This window comes from Amphibalanus amphitrite, unplaced genomic scaffold (genome assembly GCF_019059575.1).
Source record: "Amphibalanus amphitrite isolate SeventyFive unplaced genomic scaffold, NRLGWU_Aamphi_draft 000258F_arrow, whole genome shotgun sequence".
Taxonomy (NCBI): domain Eukaryota; kingdom Metazoa; phylum Arthropoda; class Thecostraca; order Balanomorpha; family Balanidae; genus Amphibalanus; species Amphibalanus amphitrite.
The window spans coordinates 500,999-522,359 of record NW_024881753.1 but is presented as its reverse complement, the minus strand read 5'-3'; the positions used below and the strand labels follow the sequence as shown (position 1 = coordinate 522,359).

Here is a 21,361-nt window from a genome sequence, read left to right as displayed (position 1 = left end):
CAGCGTGCAGTTCACGTTCAGCTGTAGCCTGCGCTCAGCCCCCTGCTGACGAGGGCCGGTATCTCAGCTCGGGAGCGGGACCCTCTGCCGACCTGCCGCGACACCTACCGTGGGTCAGCGACAGCCCAGCCACGACTGGCGCCACTACTGACACCTGGCGGTCAGTGGGTGTAACTACACTAGTAGTACGCCCACCGGCCGGTAGATGTCGGGCGCTGAGGGTGCCACTGCCCGGGCGGCCGGGGGCGGTCCGGGAGCGCGGCGGCGTCATCCCAGGTGGTTCGCCGGCGGCGGCGGCGGCAGCAGTGACGCGCCGGTAGCCGCGGGGAGCGCGAGGTGTTTGTGAGGGCAGTGTGTGCGGTGCGGCTCCACAATGGCGCGGGCCCGGGCGCCGCTCCTCTGGGTGGTGGTGGCGGGGGCAGTGACGGTCGCCGGCGGACAGAGCACTGAGTCGGCCTGCGGCACCGGCCCCTCGGTGGCAGCCACCGTGTTTGCCGTGCTGCTGCTGCTGGCTCTGGCCGCGCTCGGCGTCGTCATGTACCAGTACATCTGGAAACCGCGCCACTGTGAGTTCAGCCGTCCGGGTACATACCATCACCCGCGTCTGCACTTAGTAGTTACAACCGCCCTTCTACCGTCAGGGTTCACTGCGGCCTTTCTCTTCTGTTTTTTTCCTATGAAGCATATTTTCCGTCAGTTCAGTACCTATGCCCAGAAGTAGATATCAATGAGCTTTCACCGCTCAGTCTGTGTACCGTTTCCACCTCAGAGTGAGTTATCAGCATTCAGCAGCCTCGTAAGGCTCACAACAAAGAACGGGCTCCTCAGTGGAGGCGGACGCTGCGCGGCTCCTGAGCCCTTATTTGGCCGTCTGCGGCAGCCTGTTCCGCCCCGGCGCTCTATTACCATCTAAAGAACACGCCACTCGCCCACCCGACTATCGCTGGCCTGCCCGTCCCCACTGGTCCCCCCAGCCCCTCGCATATCCACATATCTCCCTTCAACCCGCCCCTAACCATCCCTTCCAGACTCTGCCAGTCCCCACCGGTCTTAACCCGTCACCCATTCCCCTCTGGCCTCTGTCCTCTCGTCCCCAGTGGTTTTCCGTCCAACCGTCTCCACTTGGTCCCACCGCGCTGTCTTCGCTAATTGGCTCCTGAATAATAGTCTGCTGGGCCGGTCGTTCGCCGATCCCTTCTGGCCCCGACCCATCCCCAACCGTTCCCAACCCATCCCATCCCATCCCATCCCATTCCATCCAGTTCCCATCCCATCCCAACCCGTCCCATCCCGCCTCCACCGGTCTTCGCCCGTACCAATCGGTCGGCACCGGCCGCCCCGACTCGACCGGCCCGGTAAAAAGCCAGCCCAAGGTCAGCTGTGCCGGTCCGCGGGCGGCCTCAGCTCGCCGGCGGAGGCGGGCTGCTGCAGCTCGGCAGCTGCGGCGGCGGCGCGCTTACTTAAAGGGACCCTCCCACCTTAACATTAGATTTGAGTTGAGATAGCCAAAATGGGGTCCCTGGCTCACAATTACCGGTTTCGGCACTCACAACATCGAGAAATGCCTTAAATCGGAAATATTGAATTTCAAAATTGCAGCATTTTGATTCAGAGGGGCTAATGCTTAAGAATAGGTACCCCTCTGAATGTGTGACGTCAGCGCTAATATCTAACAATTTTTAAATGTTTGACTAAAACGTTTTGTAGCACGCGGTGGTATATGCTATTTGCGCGCAACATCTGCCGCAAACGCCGCACTTCTAAAATAAAGTCGCTAGAAACAGCGGAGATCCCAAAAAAGTAAACAAAAGTAAAAGTCTAATATCTTGAAAACCGGTGAATATTTTTCGGTGAAATTTGGTAGATATTTGTTTTCGCTCTTTCTGAACCGAGCGACATCACTTTCATGCCAATTCATAAACTTTTTTGAAGGTGGGAGGGTCCCTTTAACCCGGGCGTAAACATCGGGGTCGGTGGAACGCCCCGCGCGCGACCGTGGAACGCCTCGTGCGCGAGGGTGGAACGTCTAACGTGCCGCCGAGCGCTTAACGCAGAGATGTGTGCTAAAAGCGTAGTATGCTGGGGTATCTGCTGGGAGGGCGGTACACTGGGTGATGACTGCAGAGCGCGGTACACTGGGTAGCTATGGTCGGTACGTGGGTATTTTTTATGGTTCGCTGGGTGCCGATGGTCTGACTCGATACACTGGGTGCTGTGCTGATCTCTGGGAGCGCTGCCCGCTATAGGTACAGGTCTCGCGGGTTTGAGCGGTAGGTAGGTTTTGCACCTAGAAAATTTAGTGTACTTCAGGCTATATCTTCGTCGTCTTTAGCTTTTAAGTGTTGAAGATGAGATCGACTTGTTGGGTAACAAGCCGGCCATGATCGTGTAAAATGGCTTCATCGTAGATCGATTAGTTTCTGAGATATAACCGGAAATGTAAAAGTGCAAAACCTACCGCTTAATCTCGCGAGAGCCGTATATCTAAGCTAAGGCCTGAGAGCGCTCTACGTTGGGTGTCTGAGCTGAGGCCTGGGAGCGCTGGCCGCTGGTGTCTGAGCTGGGAGCCGAGTTGCGTGCTAGCAGCTACCGACAGGGCACGGTTCAACGCTCTCACATCACTTCCTGCAGCAGGAATTCCGAACCACCGTAACTCACCGCGAAACAATTCAAGGAAAGCGTGCATCAGCCATTTTGGCACTTGAATGACACTTACACGGGCAAGATATGTTTGTCTTTACGTAGAGTGGCGTAAAGCATCATTTATAGGTATGCGCCATCATAATATTTGCTTATATAAATACATATAATTGTGATGTGATGTTAATTTCTCATAAACGTTCCGTTCCAGTAATACGATCATGCTGGAAATATCCCTTCAGCAAGTTAGACGTAACTTACAAACCACAAGCCATTCGTCAGCATCTGACATGTAAAACCCGCAACAACGCGAGACCGCATCGAAACTCACACATGTGTTCTGCGTCCGTGGTCTCTAATTCAGTCAGGGTGACTTTCCAATCATTTTCTCGGAATGTTCCATGAGCTCTGCTTGCATCAGTCACCGTTTACCTAAGACCGTCCAGCGTGCCTCTGTCCTGCTATAAGGGAGATTGGGACAGACCGGGGGCCCCTGTACAGCTCATTTGTCACCTGCAAAGGAAGAGGAAGGTCGGCCCCGTCACATGGCTGCGCGCTGACTCACGGCGCTGTCAGCGCGCGGACAATGGTCGGGCAGACTAACGGCGCCGGCAGTTTCCGTGACTGACCAGTGAACACTGACCACTGACCAGTGACCACTGACCAGTAACCACTGAACACTGACACTGTGAACACCTTGACCAGCCGCACCGGCCAGATGGACAGTCGTCTAACATGCAAGGCTGACCAAAGATTCGACGGGCCGCCGTCACTCCCACATCGGCCGCCGGTGAACCGCGGGGGCTCCCACTCGGGTAACCGCAACGCGTGATCTGGCGAGTCCTTCATCAGCAATGGCGGATTTCATTTCGTCATAATCGCGAACACCTCGTGCCTTCAAAGAAGACAGATTCGCTCTTTATTGCAGACGGACGACGATTTGAATGGACATTTCCTCAATGTGGGTGAATCCAGCTCGTGGAATTCACCCTCAGCGATAGGTATATGTAGATGTTATGATTATGTTATGACCATGAGTGCAGTAGTGGTACTGAGGTCAGAGGTTACCTTTGTTGGGTTTTCTTGCCGCAGACCATCTGGTTTGCCGAAGGTTGTGATGGAAGGGCCTTAGCAGCCTGACTGTCAAGACGCTCAGGGCTCTACTAAACGGAAATGTTTTCTAAGGAATTGACGACAATACCAAGACGTTACAATGTATTTTGATCGATAAAAGATGCCCAAGCGCTTCCATAATGTTCTATTCACTTCACCCTCCACGCCAACGACACATGGGGAGGGAAGTTTCATGCAAATTTAAATGCGCCACGCTGGGTAACAATATGTTTCACCACAGATAAATTAGTTTCACTGCGGGGCATTGGGCGTCACTGCGGTCGAGCCGGTTCGGTTCACCATCGACCCTGGCAGTGCACGGATCTTGCACCGTTTACACTCGACAGAAGGTCGGTTCCGGGTAATCGTGTGGCTGCATGGCAGTGAGGCAGGGTCATTGTGGTTTCTCTCAGCGGCCTGGCTGAACTCTCACTGAATGCTGCAGAGCAGAATGCACATTGCAGAGTGCAGGGTATGCTGAGGGTATATAGGCCTGGAATAGGAGCAGGGTACTGCTACCCCTGGAATAGAAAAAAAGTATTGTAATTCCATGGACAGGAAGGAGGGACTAGCGTATCATAGTTTGACACGAAACGGCCAGAGGCTGTCCATTTATGAGCCAATCAAGCATAGCGCTCACGAGCCAGACCATTTACCCAAATTGCTCAGCGTCAAACTTTGTCCTTGCAGACGGCTCTCTAGCCCTCGCCCGCACATGCCATTTTCCCATCCTAGAACGCACATGGGGGGGGGGGGGTTGCCACCCCCCCCGCGCCATTTCGTTCCTGTTGGAGATAGAGCTTAGCAGTAAGAACCAAAAAGATTCTTTGGGAAGAGACGAATCCAATGATACCCAGTTTTACCTTCTCAGGTCAGTCATTGACCTTCCAGGTCAGGTCAAACTAAAAAATGTTGCTGTTTTGGGTCACCGTTGGATATCAAGTGCGCTGCTTATCAAATACCGATGACGATGCTGTTTTCTGGTGCCAAGCCAGCTAGAACCTCTTTGTCACACTATCCGACCAGAATTTTGCTGCTGAGGTCATTTCAGGTCAAGTTAGGTCAAGGTCAATTATATGTGTTTGTATGTCTGTGTGTGTCTGTGTGTATACTGATGTGTGCACCGATTGTTTTTGGGTCCATATCACATGAAATCATGATCTGAGAAGCTTTTACCAAAAATGCAGTCAAAAAACTTCACAAAAAGTAAATTCAGCTTGCCTAAAACGCAATTATCTTAGATGACCTAGGTTGACCTTGACCCTGACCTTCACCCCTGTACATCGTCGAACAACATGTTTCATGATAGGTGGGAGGTAAGACTGGCAAAAAAGGCCGAAATCAGGGTGTCAAAAGCTCACAAGGCCCATGGCAAACGCAAGATGTTGAGAATTGGCCATTTGGGTCATGACATGACCTGAAAAACAAGGTCATATCTCCGAAACCAAAAATCACAGAAACTTGAAACTTTCAGTGGACATCAAGAAAGGATGGACGAGCAGCTATACGAAAAATCAGCCTTCTAGCTCTAAAAATGTTGAGTGCAGAGCAGAAAGACTGCCTGGGGGGGGTGGCAACCACCCCCCCCCCCCCCCCATGTGCGGGCGAGGGCTAGAGAACTATGACGATCGCCCAAAGACGATCACGTCGATTGCTCTTTGGATTGGCTGATTGCTATAAATGTTCACGTTCAGTCTGATCACGTCTGACATTCGACATATCTTAGTTGGTACAGAATAGTACCTCGAAGCTCGAAAGAGGTCTACTTACTTCTGTCCAGGGTTGAATCACGAATGTCCTTCCATTTACTTAGTTATCTTGCCGTTGTTTTGAGGTTCGGGAGCAGTTTCCCTACCTGAATACTCTCTGGTCCACATTCGAATCCCACGGCTGTCAGCCCTGAGCCCCGTCCTATATTCATCATCACGGACTGTATGTAGCTGAGCGTCAAGGCTGCCACCGCCGCTGGCCGTGACATGTGTAGCCGGCGGCATCTCTCTGTGGTTGTAACTACCGTCCTTCTAACTCCAGCGGGCAGACACTCGGGTACGGCCGTGACAAGTGTGTAGACGGTGGCGGTTTTCTGCGGTCGTACATCCGTCGTCCTTCTGAGGCCTGCGGGCAGACAGGTGTGCCCAAACAAACACGGGAATGTTCTTAGTTTGTACAGCTGTGGCAGTGTCCCACAGCCTGATGGTCCGCTGCAGACATGGGATGCAGACGGGGACGTGCCGCCGGCCTGAGGTGTGCTTTTGTACACATACATGACGGCGGAAGTTGAACCGACACTGGACAGCGCACAGGTTGTCGGTCCGGTCTGAATCTTATTCCAGGGTCGCCGGTGAAATACAATGCTAAAAATTATACTTTTTTTGTGATACAACAATAGATGCATATGATTATTTTCAGTTAAATCGGGCATAAAGCCGCTAATGCTTTTGTTTATGTACATGAGTAGTTTTTTAAGTCGGAGTGTAATTGCACGACGGATATATAATGATACGTTTTAATTCATTCATCAAAACTGCTTTTAAAATAAAATCTTTTGTTAATCCCTTTATTCAAACAGCCAAGCACGCAACGGCACATGTCGGCAACTATTAACATCTACCCGTTACGAGTCCTGTTTGAGTCGACTAATTTTCCTTGTCACCTGGCTCCCTTCCAGGACCGACGACGTTCCTTTGCAATGTGTATCGCTGTGTTCTATTGCGTTCTACTGTGCGCAGACTTGTCATTTCTGACTAGAGTGTCTTACCTGTCACTTTTACTGACTGTCCAACCTCTCCCGATACCTCCATCGAGTGTGGCCCGTGGACTGACGGTCCCTCCTCCCGCAGGCTCCAGTTTGGAGAAGGTGGTGCTGGCGGAGAACGGCCAGCCCGAGGGACGGTTCGCCTTCGACAACCCCTACATGATCGAGGACGATGACATCGGCAGCAAAAGTGAGTCACAAAGTGCTCCCGATCTGTATCTGATGTCCAGATGTGCGGCGCATCGATACTTATTGTCAAAGAGAACATCGTTGTCTTCAGTTACCCCCTTCATTGAAATAAAGCGAAAACATGTGACCATTCATCAGCGAATGTATTTTCTCGCTATCGGCGCGCCCTCGTAATCATACAAACAAGCAAATAAACAAACAAATAGACAAGCAAGCAAGCAAATTAAAACATAAGATTTAAGCAACTTAGGCAAGACAGCTTGGACTTCATTTCATTCATCAAATTTCATAAAAAATGCAATAATGAAAAAACAGAATTTCCCAAGCAAGTTTTCTGTGTTATCTGTCTTCGCCAGTCATGGTGTCCAGCATATGAGCAACAAAATGAGGAAAGCTCGCTATGTTCTTCAAGATCCAACTATAAAATTGTCAACCGTGCCGAGTCAAAAAGTGCATGGCTATATATGTAGTTCCTCGACCACAGCAGGCAGTTACGAGTCCCATTTCTTTGTCTCTGCGGCCTGCGGTGTCGGTAGAGTACATACCGAGTGGATTATGACGCGGGCCACAGCCGCGCTGGCTGTAGCCGGCCGTACTTTCCTTGCTGAATGACACAGTTGTTATTCCTCGCCGGCGTCTGCGCTGACCTTGCAGGTAACGACCGGGCCACCCCACCCCGGCACCCTCCCTGCCGCCGCCTCTGCAACGCTGCTGCGCCGCCGATCAGTTGGTTTGGTTTGAAGGTGGAATACAACCGCCTCTGCTCCCCTTCGCAAAGGCGAGGCATTGCAAAAATAATGCCTCTAAAACTCGATAAGGAAACAGTCGTATGTTGAAGACACCCGGTGCTGAAAAAGATCAACTGGAGCTCAATCAGTGATTGCCTGTTCCCGATATTTTCACGCCGGTATGCAGGCTGCCGGTTTTGTATAGCCGTGCAGCCGTTGGGGTGAGTTTTTCACCTCTGCCGCTCCGGTCGGCGTTGTGGGAGGGGGCGCCGGAGACCGGTTTGACCACCGCGCGCCGGCCGGCCGGGCATGGTGGAGATGGCTCCTGCACCGCAGCGCGGTCCGGGACTCTGCAGCTGACTGCATCCCCTCCCCGTGCAGAGGGGAGCGAGGAGAGTCAGAGGAGCGCAGGAGAAAGGACTCTAATGACGGTCACGGCTCGCCCAAGGCTTATTTGGCTACGTCCATGACTGGTACTTTTCTACGTTTGGTCGGACTGGGTGTTTGGTCTGTAAAGATGTGACCTGAGTACGGACGTAGCTGCAGGTGCAATGGGCGGGCGTTTGCTCTGGACCGCACCTGAGGTCGTCTGTCGGTCGGGGAAATGGCTCGGCAGTTCTCCGAATAGCTAACAAAAGCGAGCCAGAGCATGACGGCCGAATCGCACGAGACGAGATTTAGGCATATATATCCTGATATTTTCACGCATTATTACGATATATTTTGAATTGGATGTGCATTGCACACATCACATAGTAGCGAAACACATTGTAATGAGCGTTATGCGTGCTTTTTTACCAATTCAGGCTGACCCTGAGGTATTTTAGTTTTGCGTCGACTATTTTTTCATTATCATTATATTGACGTGATGATGTACCTAATCAGCACATGCATTATTCTGTCAAAGATGATACCGTATGACTTTTAATGCAGGAGCGTATATGGCTTTCCGTTATGATTAACGATTTGTTTTTCCGAAAAGCATGGTTTTCTGGTTTGAGTCCTCGTGAGTGCCGCGTGTATAGCTGCACAGTACATTTCGATCTTTAGGAAAGCTCTGACAAGTGACACTTAACACAAGCTAAGCTGTGCTCAGCCACCGGCGACCCTCTCATTCAGTCAGTATCGCTAAGAGTGCTCTCACGCCCGAGCCTGCTCGTGTCACCACTCCAGCACGGCTGGCGATATTTCCGTACAGAACGGCGATCGTATCACAGTCACTATAGAGCAACTGCCTTATGATTTATCGACTTACGTCGTTGTTGCTATTTTTCAGGTACCCTGCCGTGCCATGACATACTCGCTATAAACGAAAAGGTCAGTTTCACTTCATGTGCTTGCTTCATCATATCAGTATCACTAACCTTTGTTCGAGCGTCCAGAATATTGATCAACTTAAGTGTCATATTGGCTGTCCAAACTTTCAGATGAACGTTTTGTGCGATTACTTTAAGGATTTGATTTCACTTTACCTTTACAAACTATGTGCATAGGTATTAAGTCGCTCAGTGAAAAGTGTGAAAACCGCGTGGAGTACCAACATTGTAACCAGTCCGCGGGACTGTCCGGCAGACGGGAACGTCTCGCAGCGGCGACTTCAAGACTCCGAAGAAGCACGGGTTCTGTGTCATCACTCCGACCTCGAGCAGTCAGCCCAAGGGGCAGTCGCCCAGCGACGACCTCACAGCTAACGTAGGTCACACCCTATCCCGTAACCCTAATACATAATAGGACAGGTCATTTCGGCCGCGAGTTAGCTCTATAGGGTCGAACCAGCCTCAATACGTTTGGCGCGAGATAATTGAAAAAAATGGTATTCCCTCCATTGAATTATGTCATCACGTACTCGCAATGTATCCGTGTAAATTTCGCCTATGGGCGCCTTGCTGACCACGTCCTGATTTTGTCCACAGGAGGGTGACCAGGTCACCGTTCCTCTGAAGGGTCACGACTTCACCGGACTGGGCTTCACCGTGCAGGGCGGCATGCGGGACGGCATCTTCGTCCATACGGTCTCCCAGCACGGGCCGGCGCTGGAGTCGGGCAGGGTACAGCCAGGTCAGTTCTGAGCGCATGCTGCCAGAGAAGAGTGCTATCACAGGAGCAGTAGTTTCATAGACGTAATAGTAAATTGGTCCAGTCATGCGAGCCAAAGGTTCGGAAGTCTGACCCTTCCTGCTTGGAGTCTAAATCCTCGGAGAGAAGGCTGGTACAGGTAACCGGTAGGAATGCTGTTAACGGTAAATTAATCTCAGTTTGACCTGCAGTTGGCTGGAGCAAAGACCTCATAACCTCGAAGACCTGGTAATAAGAGCAAAGGGCTAAGCCATCACGAAACCACTTATACGAAACGGGATCCTAAAAAGCCGTTTAGATATTTAAACGGAAAGAAGTAGACATTTATATTGCTTTCCACAAGACAAAACATGAAGTTGCCTCAGAGCAGCCGACGAACTGGAAGAGCCAGTATGGAGGAGTATACTACGTTCTGCGCCTTATTCTGCCTGCTGCGGCGGTCCCTGACGATGTGGGCGTGGGAGCGGCGGCCAGTTTTCCCACAATTCACCGGCCGCCGCTCTCCAAGGCTGCCGGTGACCGGATGGTGACGTCACACTGACGTCATCACCGTGTGATCACCAGAGCCTGCTCCGGAGACGGAGGGTCTGGGATGACGTCAGACTCACCGAGTGACGTCACCACCGTGTGATTGCCGGAACATTACACTGGCGGGTGGCCGGCGGTGTGACGTCTTTTGATTGGTGGTTCAGAAGCAATGACATCACCGGAAGGCATGAGGTCCGGCTATGGAGAGGTGATATATAGTTTGGTCAGTAATCGGATGTATAGTGAAAGGAAAATGTTCATATGTGTAATTCATCAATGGATTGTTTTGAGGAATTCTGACGTAGCAAGGAAAACAAAATGGAAAACGTTGCCTAGGTCGACCTCGTCGATTATTGATTAACCAGAACCAGAAGAAGGGTTTCCAGGAAGCCAATTTTTAAAAGCTACGTGTGACAATACCTGTAGTTAACTAAAACCGAAATTAAAGGATTTTCCTATCGTCAAGGTGAACCTCGGCGAGGCGGGTGTTTCGGAATGGCAGGCAACTAACTAACTATGTAGGGGAGAGTGGGGCAAAGCGGCCACCCGGGGCAAAGCGGCCACCCATCGTTTTAGCCCTTCATAGCTGGCGTCAGTTCCAATTTATGGTTTCCAATTATACTTCTCTTCACGGTCGTTCGAGTGAGCCAGACCGGGGTTTCAGGCCCATCACCATTGTTCTGTGAAACACGGGAAAGCATTTCTTGCCAGGTTACCAACTATGTTTACAATTTTTAAAGGTTATGTTATTCCATAACCGTTTGGAATTTTTATAAGCGTTCTTGTCCATGCATTGCATGGTTATCGTACATGTATTCTACCAATTTTAATGTTTTTTACCCCACTAATAGCTAAGCTGGAATATTTTTGTCTCGGACGGTATGCGCGGGGCAAAGTGGCCGGGGCAAAGTGGCCACCCCCAAATTGGCCATAAGTGGCTTCCATCTGGATAAAAAACATTATTTACATTCAAATGTGTCGTCATGCATTCATCTTGGCCACTTTTCAGTTGCGTGAGTTACCAAATAATGCAATTAAATATTTTTTTTCATGAAAATCCTTTCTTTGTTTACCTACAGGTGGAAGATGATAAAGAAAACATCCATCCTTGCTTAACCTTGTCACCATCAAATACCCTAGTCGTACACGAGGCAACTATTTTGTTTCTCATATCGGGACTTGAGAAGACGCCGGTGGCCGCTTTGCCCCAGGGTATGGGGCAAAGTGGCCAATATGCATAGGTTTAAAGTTTTGTCAATATCTTTCATATGTGAACGCCTTTGGAAATAAAACGCAGTTGAAATAAAAGGCAACTTAATAGGGATCACATTGGTATAGAAAGAATCTTTCCAAGTTTAAAAATCAAGCGTTGGCATCGTGAGAAGCGTTAGGGTGGCCGCTTTGTCCCACTCTCCCCTAGTGCACATCAAGCTATCAACAAGAAGCCATTTTTCTGAACCGTCACCGAGACTATTACGTTCCCGCGGCTGTGGGCAAATGGATCGATAGCTCAACAATGGATTAATGGATCGACGATGGTTTTGTGCATCAAAAATCCCCTTCCGGACTCTCATCCTTGGCATCATACAGCGCATCATACTCGAGCGTCAAGTTACCGCTGTAGCCGTCTCCAAGCCATGTGTGGCTGGTGCTGCCCGCTGCACCTCTGCAATAACCGCTTTTTTACTTCTCTCTTCACCGCTAGTGTATCAAACGTCGTCGTAAATAAATACCAGACTCCAGTCACTGGCGCCGCTGCACGTGCTTGCCGTGGCCATTCCATTTCTCCCCTTTTCTCTCACTCCCTTTCCCTCTCCTTCTCTCTCTCTCCCTCTCCCTCTCCCTCTCCCTCTCCCTCTCCCTCTCCCTCTCCCTTCCTCCCTCCCTCCCTCCCTCCCTTATTCCCTCTCCCTCTCCCTCCCTTTCCCTCTCCTTCTCCTTCTCCCTCTCCCTCTCCCTCTCCCTCTCCCTCTCCCTCTCCCTCCCTCCCTTATTCCCTCTCCCTCCCTCTCTCTCCCTCTCCCTCTCTCCTCCCTCCCTCCCTCCCTCCCTCATTCCCTCTCCCTCTCTCTCTCTCTCTCTCTCCCTCTCTCTCTCTCTCTCTCTCTCTCTCTCTCTCTCTCTCTCTCTCTCTCTCAAACCGTATGCGCACACACTGCCACCGGCAGCGGGCAGGACTACTTTGCCTCAGGTGCCTCACTCAGGTGCCTCAGGTGCACGACGCTGACTCAGCAGCCGAGGCCCGCCGTCCGCCGGCCCGTGACGTCACCGACCGGCACGTCTGGCCTTGGATGGCCGCGGTGCCGGCCAGGCAGCCGCTGTATACTCTTGGTAGCCGCCGGCGAAACTGCCCGGCACGGTACGAGCAGAGTCGGTCCATGACAGAGCCGGCAGGGACGTCCCAGGGTAGTGGTGAGGAAGACAAGTCTCATGACAGAGCCGTCCCGAAGTAGAGGTGTCTTGTGGCAGAGATGTCCTTGCAGACCGTCCCAAGTTAGGGATGTCCCGTGCTGAGCATCCCATGACCGAACAATGTCCATTGTCCATGACAGGGCTTTCCGAAAGCAGAGCTGTTTCATGGCAGAACGTCCTAAGGAGGAGCCCAAGTGGGACCATCCCTGGCAGAGCCGTGTAAAGGAAGAGTCCTACCCTATGTAGAGCCGTGCAAAGGGAGGGCCGTCCGGCCATGGCAGAGACGAAAGCAGCCCCAGTAGTGGTCAGAGGGGAAAGTCGGCGGTGAGACGGATAGTCTAGAGAGCCTACCTCAAGGTCAAACGTTGAGCTCAAATGCGCACATTTGAATGAACAAAACTGAGCAAGCTGCACACTGCTTTCCTTGTATGGCAGGAAAATAAAAGACAAAGCGTTTGCCCCACAGGCATTTCCTTTCTATTTCTGCCCGTGAGCCGGAGTCGATCGAATGGCCTTCGGCCGTTCGACCGTCCGACCACGTTAGTGCGAGCGCTGCGATGCGTGAACGGCGTTACTGGAGCGTCTCGACTCGGAAACTGGCTGCCCCGGCGGTCTGGCAGCCTTCACAGTCGGGTGCGCGCACCTCTGCTCCGTACCGTCACGATTGGAAATAGCGCCGTCACCGTATATCTGTTACAGTTAGTATGCGAAATCCGTTAGTTTGCAACGCAACTAGTTTCGTCGCAAACTACCTGACCGGCCAGGTAGTTTGCAACGAAACTAGTTCCGTTGCAAACTAACTGACCGTCCAGTTAGTTTGCAAACTAACTAGTTAGGATGCAAACTACCTAGTTACTTTGCAACGGAACTAGGTGTGTTGCAACGGAACTAGTTGTAATGCGAAATCGACGAGGCAGTGGCTCTATTTGTCGTTTATATTCATCTTTTATGTAAATTTTAGCAACGGTTGTTAAAACAAAGCTGAGTTTTTCTAACGGGTGACACTAGACAGTAGACATACGTGTAGGACGGGTGGTCACATTTATGGATGAAAATTGAAACAGTTTCGACTATACATAATGTGACGATCACTGGCGGATCCAGAGGAGAGGCAGTTCCGGGGGGCATTTTACGATTTGGATTTTTTTTAGACACCCACTAACACCAGTCACCACCGCCGCCGCACAGAACAGAACTGAACTGTATTGTCCCAAATTGTCCCGTGATCCGGGGTAAGCGTGCGATCAAGAATCTGTCTCACCGGCCGACCCCTACTGCGACTTGCCTAGCCAGGTGACCTAGCGGCGGTGCCGGGTCATTCGGTAACAGCCAATAATCAAAGGGCAGGTTGCGTCACAGCCACAACAGACTGATCGGTTGTGGAGGTAGGAGCTCGTCAGCGACTCGGTTCTGGAATATTCCGAAATCGGCAGCAGAACCTTTACTTTCCGCTTATCCCGCGCCCCACTGAGGTCTGTGTACAACACGCCCTACTGGGGGGGGGGGGGGGGGGCTATTCATAGACCCCCCTCCTTACTCCGAAACTACTGGGCCGATCGTCAAAATTCAAACGGCATCTAATAGCCCCGGAAAAACTGTCGAAGGAAACCAAATTTCATTGATCTCGAGGTCACCGATATCGTCACAGGTCAGGTCAAAGTAAAAATTATCGATATTTGGCTTGTTTACCTTTTGGGCTCTGTGGCTGCCGTCTTACAAGTCGGATCAGGCTGATTTTTGGTTTCCACACTCGTGAACAGATGCTTTAGATACTTTGAGGGTACCAAACTTGTACTTTGATTTTCAGGTCAGGGTCAGTTCATCATAGGTCACGGAAATCTTATGTCATAAGTCGGTCACGTGACACATGTTTTATGGTCCATATAGGCCATATATTTCGAATTCGGTGTCGCCTGTGTCAGTTGAGGCCATTTACATCTGAATATGCTGAGGTCAGGTCACTTTCAGGTCAAAAAAGGTCAAATTTTAAAGTTGAAAATTTTCAACAAAAAACATGTCTATCGGATGCAGTTTGAGCTCAGGAACACGATGGTGCTGTTTATATTGGTGTACGATGTCCAATTGGTACAGAAAAAATTGATTTGAAAATTTAAAATTGTGGAATCTTTGCTATTAATGCGTATAACTTGGCCATTTTTGAAGATATCTGGCTAAAACTTGCTAGAGTTAGTCATAAGCATGTGTTCTATTACATTAATTATTCCGTTTTTTTTTTTCGAAAAATCCAAGTTTTTGAAAAAAAGATAAAAATACAAATTTTATGTTTTACTATGTATAATTTTCAAAGTTAACAAAATTTTGAAAATTATGAAAATTTTGAAAATCGAACATGACGTCACTCTGACGTCATTTCCGGCCGACCTATGATAGATACGAAGTTCAAATTTTGACACAAGATGTCAAATTGATGCAGCCGAAGGTACCTACTGAAAGTTTGGCGGCGATACGTCAAGCGGTTTAGAAGTTATTGCAGAAAAACGTTAGGGGGCTATTAAAAGCTCCCCCCCCCCAGTGGGGCCCGGGTTATGTCTACACATTTTTGGTGATCACTGGTGGTTCCAGAAAGATGGTCTTAAACGTTGCGGGAGACATAATCCCAAAAAAGTTTTCCAAAAACCTTTCGGATTTTGATTCCAATCCTTACACACGGCTGTGCAATCTAAAACAAGTATTTGATTATAAAAGTTGCTCAGTTTTCGTTTTGTTCTCAAAATAAGTAAATATTTGTCGCTTTCGGGCGCTGCGTGGATGGCGGAGCGATTTTGGGCGCCCCCCCCCTCTGGATTCGCCAGTGATCGTAACGTTATGTAGTCGAATCCGGTTAATTCACTGTTTCTATCCTAAATGTGACCACCCGTCTTATGTCTAGTGTCACCCGTTAGGAAAACACAGCTTTGTTTTAACAACCGTTGCTAAAATTTACATAAAAGTTGAATATAACCGACAAATAGAGCCACTGCCTCGTCGATTTCGCATTACAACTAGTTCCGTTGCAACACACCTAGTTCCGTTGCAAAGTAACTAGGTAGTTTGCATCCTAACTAGTTAGTTTGCAAACTAACTAGACGGTCAGTTAGTTTGCAACGGAACTAGTTTCGTTGCAAACTACCTGGCCGGTCAGGTAGTTTGCAACGAAACTAGTTGCGTTGCAAACTAACGGATTTCGCATACTAACTGTAACATATCGACTGCACGGCTGGACAACAGCTGGCAGACGGGGAAGCGACCAGACGACCGCCTGCTACGAAGCGATCCAACACTGACCAGGAGACTGTGCGATAGAGTCTGCATGAGGTCGTAGCACCTTGGTATATGACGCTGCGGTGAAGGGATAACCTTCAGATAACATTATTCAAGTTCGGTTTGAAAGCAGTCTCGACAGACAGGCAGCAGTCCCCGTCACGACCAGAGCGATGCTTTTATCATCTCAGATATGCAGGAATGCTCAGCTAATATCTTTGCAGTGACGGGGAACTTTTGCGCTGCTAGAGTACGTCCTTCACATTTCTCAGATAATTGAGGAAGTAACGAACGTTAACAATGCTAAATGGTCGTTACGCTCATAGGCTGCAGCAGCGAGTAACCGCTGTATCACTAAAATATAGGAGTTATGCGCCTCCAGTCAAAACCTTGGCAACGATTCAGCTAAGCCGCTTAGATAGATTATTGGAAAACAGCCTTGACTGCGACATTTATTGTGGCAGTGAGATTGTCACGATAGACGTTCCACCTTTATCCTAAAGACGTCTCTGAGACTTCTTTACGGTCGTCTGTGCTGCAAGTTACGTAAATGACGGTAATAAATACCTGTGTCTATCTACTGCCAAAATTAGACAAGGTGACCTGTGACCTGTCCCTGGTGACCACAGGCGACCACCAACTCCCATCCACAGCTAACCGACAGGTGACCTGTGACGACTCTTTAGGCGACCGCAGGTGACCTCTGATGATCGGTTGACCTGTGACCTTTCCCAGGTGACCTCTGATGACCTCTCCCCGGCTGACCTCTGACCCTCTCCCCAGGTGACCGGGTGACGGCGGTGACGGTCTCGTTCGCGCACATCACCCTCGATGACGCCACAGCCATCCTCAGTCAGTCGTCTCCGTATGACGTGCAGCTGCACCTGCAGAAGGCGCCCGGTGGACAGAGGAAGGCGGCAACCCCGACCGGCACCGCCGACCGCCGCCAGCAGAGCGGAACCGACCTAGCAGAGGTGCGTGGGTGGGCACGACTCGACGGATGGCGTGTTTTTTTAACATATGTAAATTATGATGAGCGGTGCCCTGGTGTATGTCAATAAGTCCCCGGGCGTCGGATGAGACAAATGCTCTTTTAAAGTGTCAATGTGCGTGAAAATGTGTAGCTATTTTCTTTGATCTTAATATAGAGTCTATAGATTTTTAGACAGAATGAAGGCAAAACTTTTTATAAAGTTTTCCACCGGCTGCAATGTTCATGCTGGCTCCTAACAATGAACGCTCGGTCTCTCAGGGAAAGTCGCACCGCGGCGGCCGGTCGGATAGGTCACCCACCACCAGCAGTCCGTCCAGCGCCAGCAGCTCGGGCCAGCCGGAGAGGAAAACGGTCGCCGCACCGAAGGCCGGGAGCGACCCCCGCAAGGAGACGGTCCAGCATGTGCAGCGCGACGCCTCGGCTGCTGGCTCCACCTCTGAGGGCTTCCGGGAGATGGCAGTCGATGTTCCCGAGGACATCAGTAGCTCGCATGAAAAGAAAGACGTAAGCATACACATTCATCAGCTTTTTATTCCTACGACGAATTTCGGCTCAATTAAATGTACCATTACAACTCTCCTATCATGTCTTCGAAAAACAAATCGCTTTTCATTATAACGTCAAACCTAATTTTATTGATTACGTCATTTCTTTAACCGAGTGCTACGTGACATTGGAAGTCGAGATGAACGACGTTAATGCTGACACTCTCCTGACTCACTGCCCGTCTTTTTCAGACGGAGCCATCGTCCTCGGCGAAGGCCCGCCACCTGGGTGTCCAGGTGCTGCCCCCTCTGATGCCCTCGGGAGCCGCGGGATCCGGATCCACCGGGTCCGGAACGCCCGGCTCCGAGTCGGGTCGCCGCAGTGTGGCGCTCGGTGTGCCCTCCCTGCGCCTGGCCTCGCGGGACCCGGCCGAACCGAGTCTCGACGCCTGCCTCACCCGGCTGGCCAACGACCAGCCGTGCGGCCGAGACCTGGACGACGAGACCGGGGAGCCGAGCACCCCCAGTGCCGAGGAGGGCGACCACCGGCGCGTCCGCATGGGCACGTCCAGCTTCAACACGCAGGAGCGGCTGGCCAGGAGGGAGGTGGACGACCAGCCGGACCGGCCCGAGCCGGCCAAACGGCAGCGGGCCGCCGGCGACAGCACCCTCGAGAGGGAAGGAAAGGAGGAGAAACCCCGACACGAGTCCGGGTCCTCCGATCAGAGCGATGTGATCAGAAGCCCGAACAATGAAGAGCAGGTAAAAACATCGCGAGATGCATCATCGCCAGAGGAGCAGACGAGAGAGAAGGAAAGCCACGATGACGTCGAGTTCGTGAAGCTAAGCAGCGAGTTCAACATTCTTATCCAAGACGAAAAGCCACAGACTGATGATTCTGGTACCAAAGGAAGTCACGACGACAGTGCTGTGGAAAAGAAAGACACGAGAAGCCGTAGCTGCAGTTCCAGCTCGAAGACAAGCTCCGGTCCCTCGAGCCCCGTCCAGGAGCGGCCGAAGCAGATGTCCTTTGAGCTTCCCGACGAAATGCTGTTGGCCGCGGGAGTGGCCCAAGACCGACGGAGCCGGGTGGACCGGCCAGCGCGCAGTGCTCTGTTCAGCAGTACCGAGGTCCTCACGGACCAGCAGACGACTCCAACCGAGGAGCAGCCAGTGTCAGACAGCGCAGAGGTGCTGGAGGACAAGAGGGAAACTCCTGAAGACGAGCGAACGCCCCCAGTCGCGATGCCACGAACAGTGACCCCAGACAGTCCTCAGTCGGAGGGCGGAAAGGAGGCTTCCGAAGTCGAGCAGGTAGACGTGTCCGATAGAAAAGACGAGCTAGATAATGACAAGGAGACTGGGAAGTCTCCCGTGGATCAGGCTAAATACGAGGTCAAAGTGGTGGAAGAGGAAGAACTCACGAAGACTGTTCGATCTGTCAGTGCTTATCAGGATGAGACATCATCACCAAAAATGAAGATAGACAAGCTCGATGCCTTTAAGGAAGTGCTTTCACTCACACCCTCAAAGTCTCCAAAAGACAAACGGATAAAGCCGGACGAAGATGTCGACGTTGTCGGTGAGACGGTGGAGAGGAACCACGTGGACCGATGCCCGTGTGACGGTCCGACGTCCACCAGCACCGCTCCCAGAATCACGGGAGAGGTGACTGGTCTGATCGAGGTCGGGGAGAAAAAGTCGCCGAGGACCGAACCGGCCATCGTGGGAGCGACTGAGAGCCGGCGGCTGCAGGCGGGCTCGGAGGAGAGGATCGCCCCTCCGTCTGCTGCCGCCGTCAGTCGCGCCCGCTCAGAGGCGGCCGCGCTGCCGGAGGCGCTCAGAGCGGTGCGCGCGGTACGGCGGCGGGACAGCGGCGGCCCGGTGGCAGAGGTGCTCTCCCGGGACGCGGCGGCCACCAGCGGCCGGCTGTGCGCCTCCACCGGCGACCTGACCCGCTCCGAGCCGCCCAGGGCCGACTCGCCGCTGGGCCGCACCGTCTCCATGCAGATCGGGGTCGGGGACCAGCCGGACGGCGGCTCGCGCGTCTCGGCGGCGGCCTGCGCCCGGGACCAAATGGATCTGACCCGGCTGGGTCAGCAGGAGGGGTACGCAGCGGCTCAGAACCGTCACATCATGTCCGTCACCTCGTCCAACGAGTCTCTGGACACGGGATCCATTCAGGAGGAGCCGGAGAACGAGGCTAACCAACTCCTTCCGCCTGTAACCTCTAACGGCATCAACCACCACGGCCCGGAGGACGAGGAGGAGATGCCAGCGCCACCTGCTGTTCCAATAGATGAGACACCTGGGAAGGACGCTTCGTTCGATGTGCCTGTGAATGGACTGGATACCCATGAGGAGCGCTCCAGGCACAGCTCAGAAGAAACTGAAGACGCTAATGCGGAGGAGAGGACTCCGCCAGCATTCCCGCGCATCGTGCGATCTGAGCTAAAGCGAAACTCTGATTCGGACAGCTCTGACGGGAGGGAGGAATCGACCGTCGAGAGCTCATCCATGCGCACATACTCTGCCGACGCGATCCCAGTGCCCTCTGTGGTGTCCGTGGTTCTACCAGTTATTCATGAGCCCGCCGCTGAGCCCAAAACTGAGTCAAACTCATCACCCAGCTCACCAGCCAAATCCGCCGAATCCCCGTCTTCCACCGCTGATCCTCAGTCAGCGGAGTCTCAGGCAGCGCCCTCCGAGTCGGGTGCGGCTCCGGAGTCAGAGTCACCTGAGTCGGAGTCTGCGCCGGCCCGCTCCCGTCGAGGACCCCCTCCGAACCCTCCGCCGCGCTCCCCGGCCAGTCGACAGGCCCGGGAGCCCGACCAGTTTGAGATCAGCGCGACCGAGCTGGACTCTGTGATGATCTCACATGAGGAGTTCCTGAGACAGGAGGCCGAGCGGCGCGCCCACGTCTGCCGCCTAGCGGCCAACTTCAGAACCAGTCGAGAGCCCAGCCCGGCGCCGGAGTAGCGTGCCCATGATGTCGTGTGGTGAGGGCGCAGAGCGCTCATACTTTGTAGTCCGTCTGGTAGGGACGAAGAGACAGTGGCAAAGCTGACATTGGAGCGTGGTGATAGACTCAGTGTCCCGTATACGTCGGGTGGCTTTAGTGATCCACGTTTACCTGGTTGTAACAACACAGCCTTATCTGTGACATTAACTTGACTGAGGAGCGACGAGCAGAGAGTGTTGCTCTTTATTGTGATGCGTGTTTTGCGCTAGATTCCATTGAGGTTAGCCATGTGAAACGATTTGATCTTTTGACTTTGTAAACCTGCGCTTTTGATAGGAAATTACGGTACTTTTCTTCTTTGACTCGTCTATTTTTAAACTTTTATATAACTATATTTCCTTACTTGTAGTAACTAGTAACTCATCAAATGTGGCGTGTGGGTGTTGATGCTGAGAGCACATTCTACTCCATGAACCGTCCAAGAGCTGGAAACAGATCTGAGCTCCCAAGGCTACCGAGTGGCCTGACAGTGGTCCGTCCAGGGCCGGTCCTGTGGGGAACGGACCGAGACTCTCGATAACTGTGACTGTGACTGTGTGTCTGTGGGATGTCCTGTGGAGACCCGCAGTCCTCGTGATAATATTCCGTCCAACTGATACACCACTCCGGCCAAGCCATTCAGAAAGACTTTTAATGGTAGGAACTAGTTTTGTATGATTGATAGACGGTACATACTTTTTATCGGACTAAGTGAACATCGTCATGCCGTTCGTATAGAAATGACTGAAGAGCTGCTGACTGTATTCCAATATACAGACCGCAGTAATTCAAATGCTAGTTAGTTTTCTATTTTTTCTCAAGTGCTAGAGCGATGAAATAACTCAAGATTCGAGCATGAGCGCACAATTGTGATCTCTGCGAGGCGAGACACTCGATGATTAATTATCAGAGACCAGACGTTTGTGATTTGCTTTTCTGAAAACGGGATAACGTGACTGTGCCTGTGAGACTGGCTGGCATTTGTAAATAAGGCGTCGTTATGAAGTTGTGGGAACGTGAGCCAATGGTAGCTTGTAAACTTAGAAGTTAGAACTCGAATACAGCTCTACATAAAAAAATCTTACTTCCTTTCGTGCTTTTTTGTGTGACCTTATCTATCATATCTGTCGTAAAATATACTATCAACCTTTGCACAATCACGGCTTCCTTAGAATTAAT

General features: G+C 51.6%; 1 protein-coding gene across 1 annotated transcript; it reads left to right on the top strand.

The window, feature by feature from the left end:
- The first annotated feature begins 210 nt into the window (after window positions 1-210).
- LOC122386640 (actin cytoskeleton-regulatory complex protein pan1-like) lies at window positions 211-21,333 on the top strand. Its single transcript, XM_043376021.1, has 8 exons — window positions 211-566; window positions 6,594-6,698; window positions 8,702-8,742; window positions 8,998-9,117; window positions 9,339-9,483; window positions 16,486-16,676; window positions 16,955-17,200; window positions 17,434-21,333. Exons 1-8 carry the CDS (start codon window positions 374-376, stop codon window positions 20,158-20,160), a joined length of 3,768 nt encoding a protein of 1,255 aa, XP_043231956.1. The 5' UTR covers window positions 211-373; the 3' UTR covers window positions 20,161-21,333.
- Window positions 21,334-21,361: the final 28 nt, after the last annotated feature.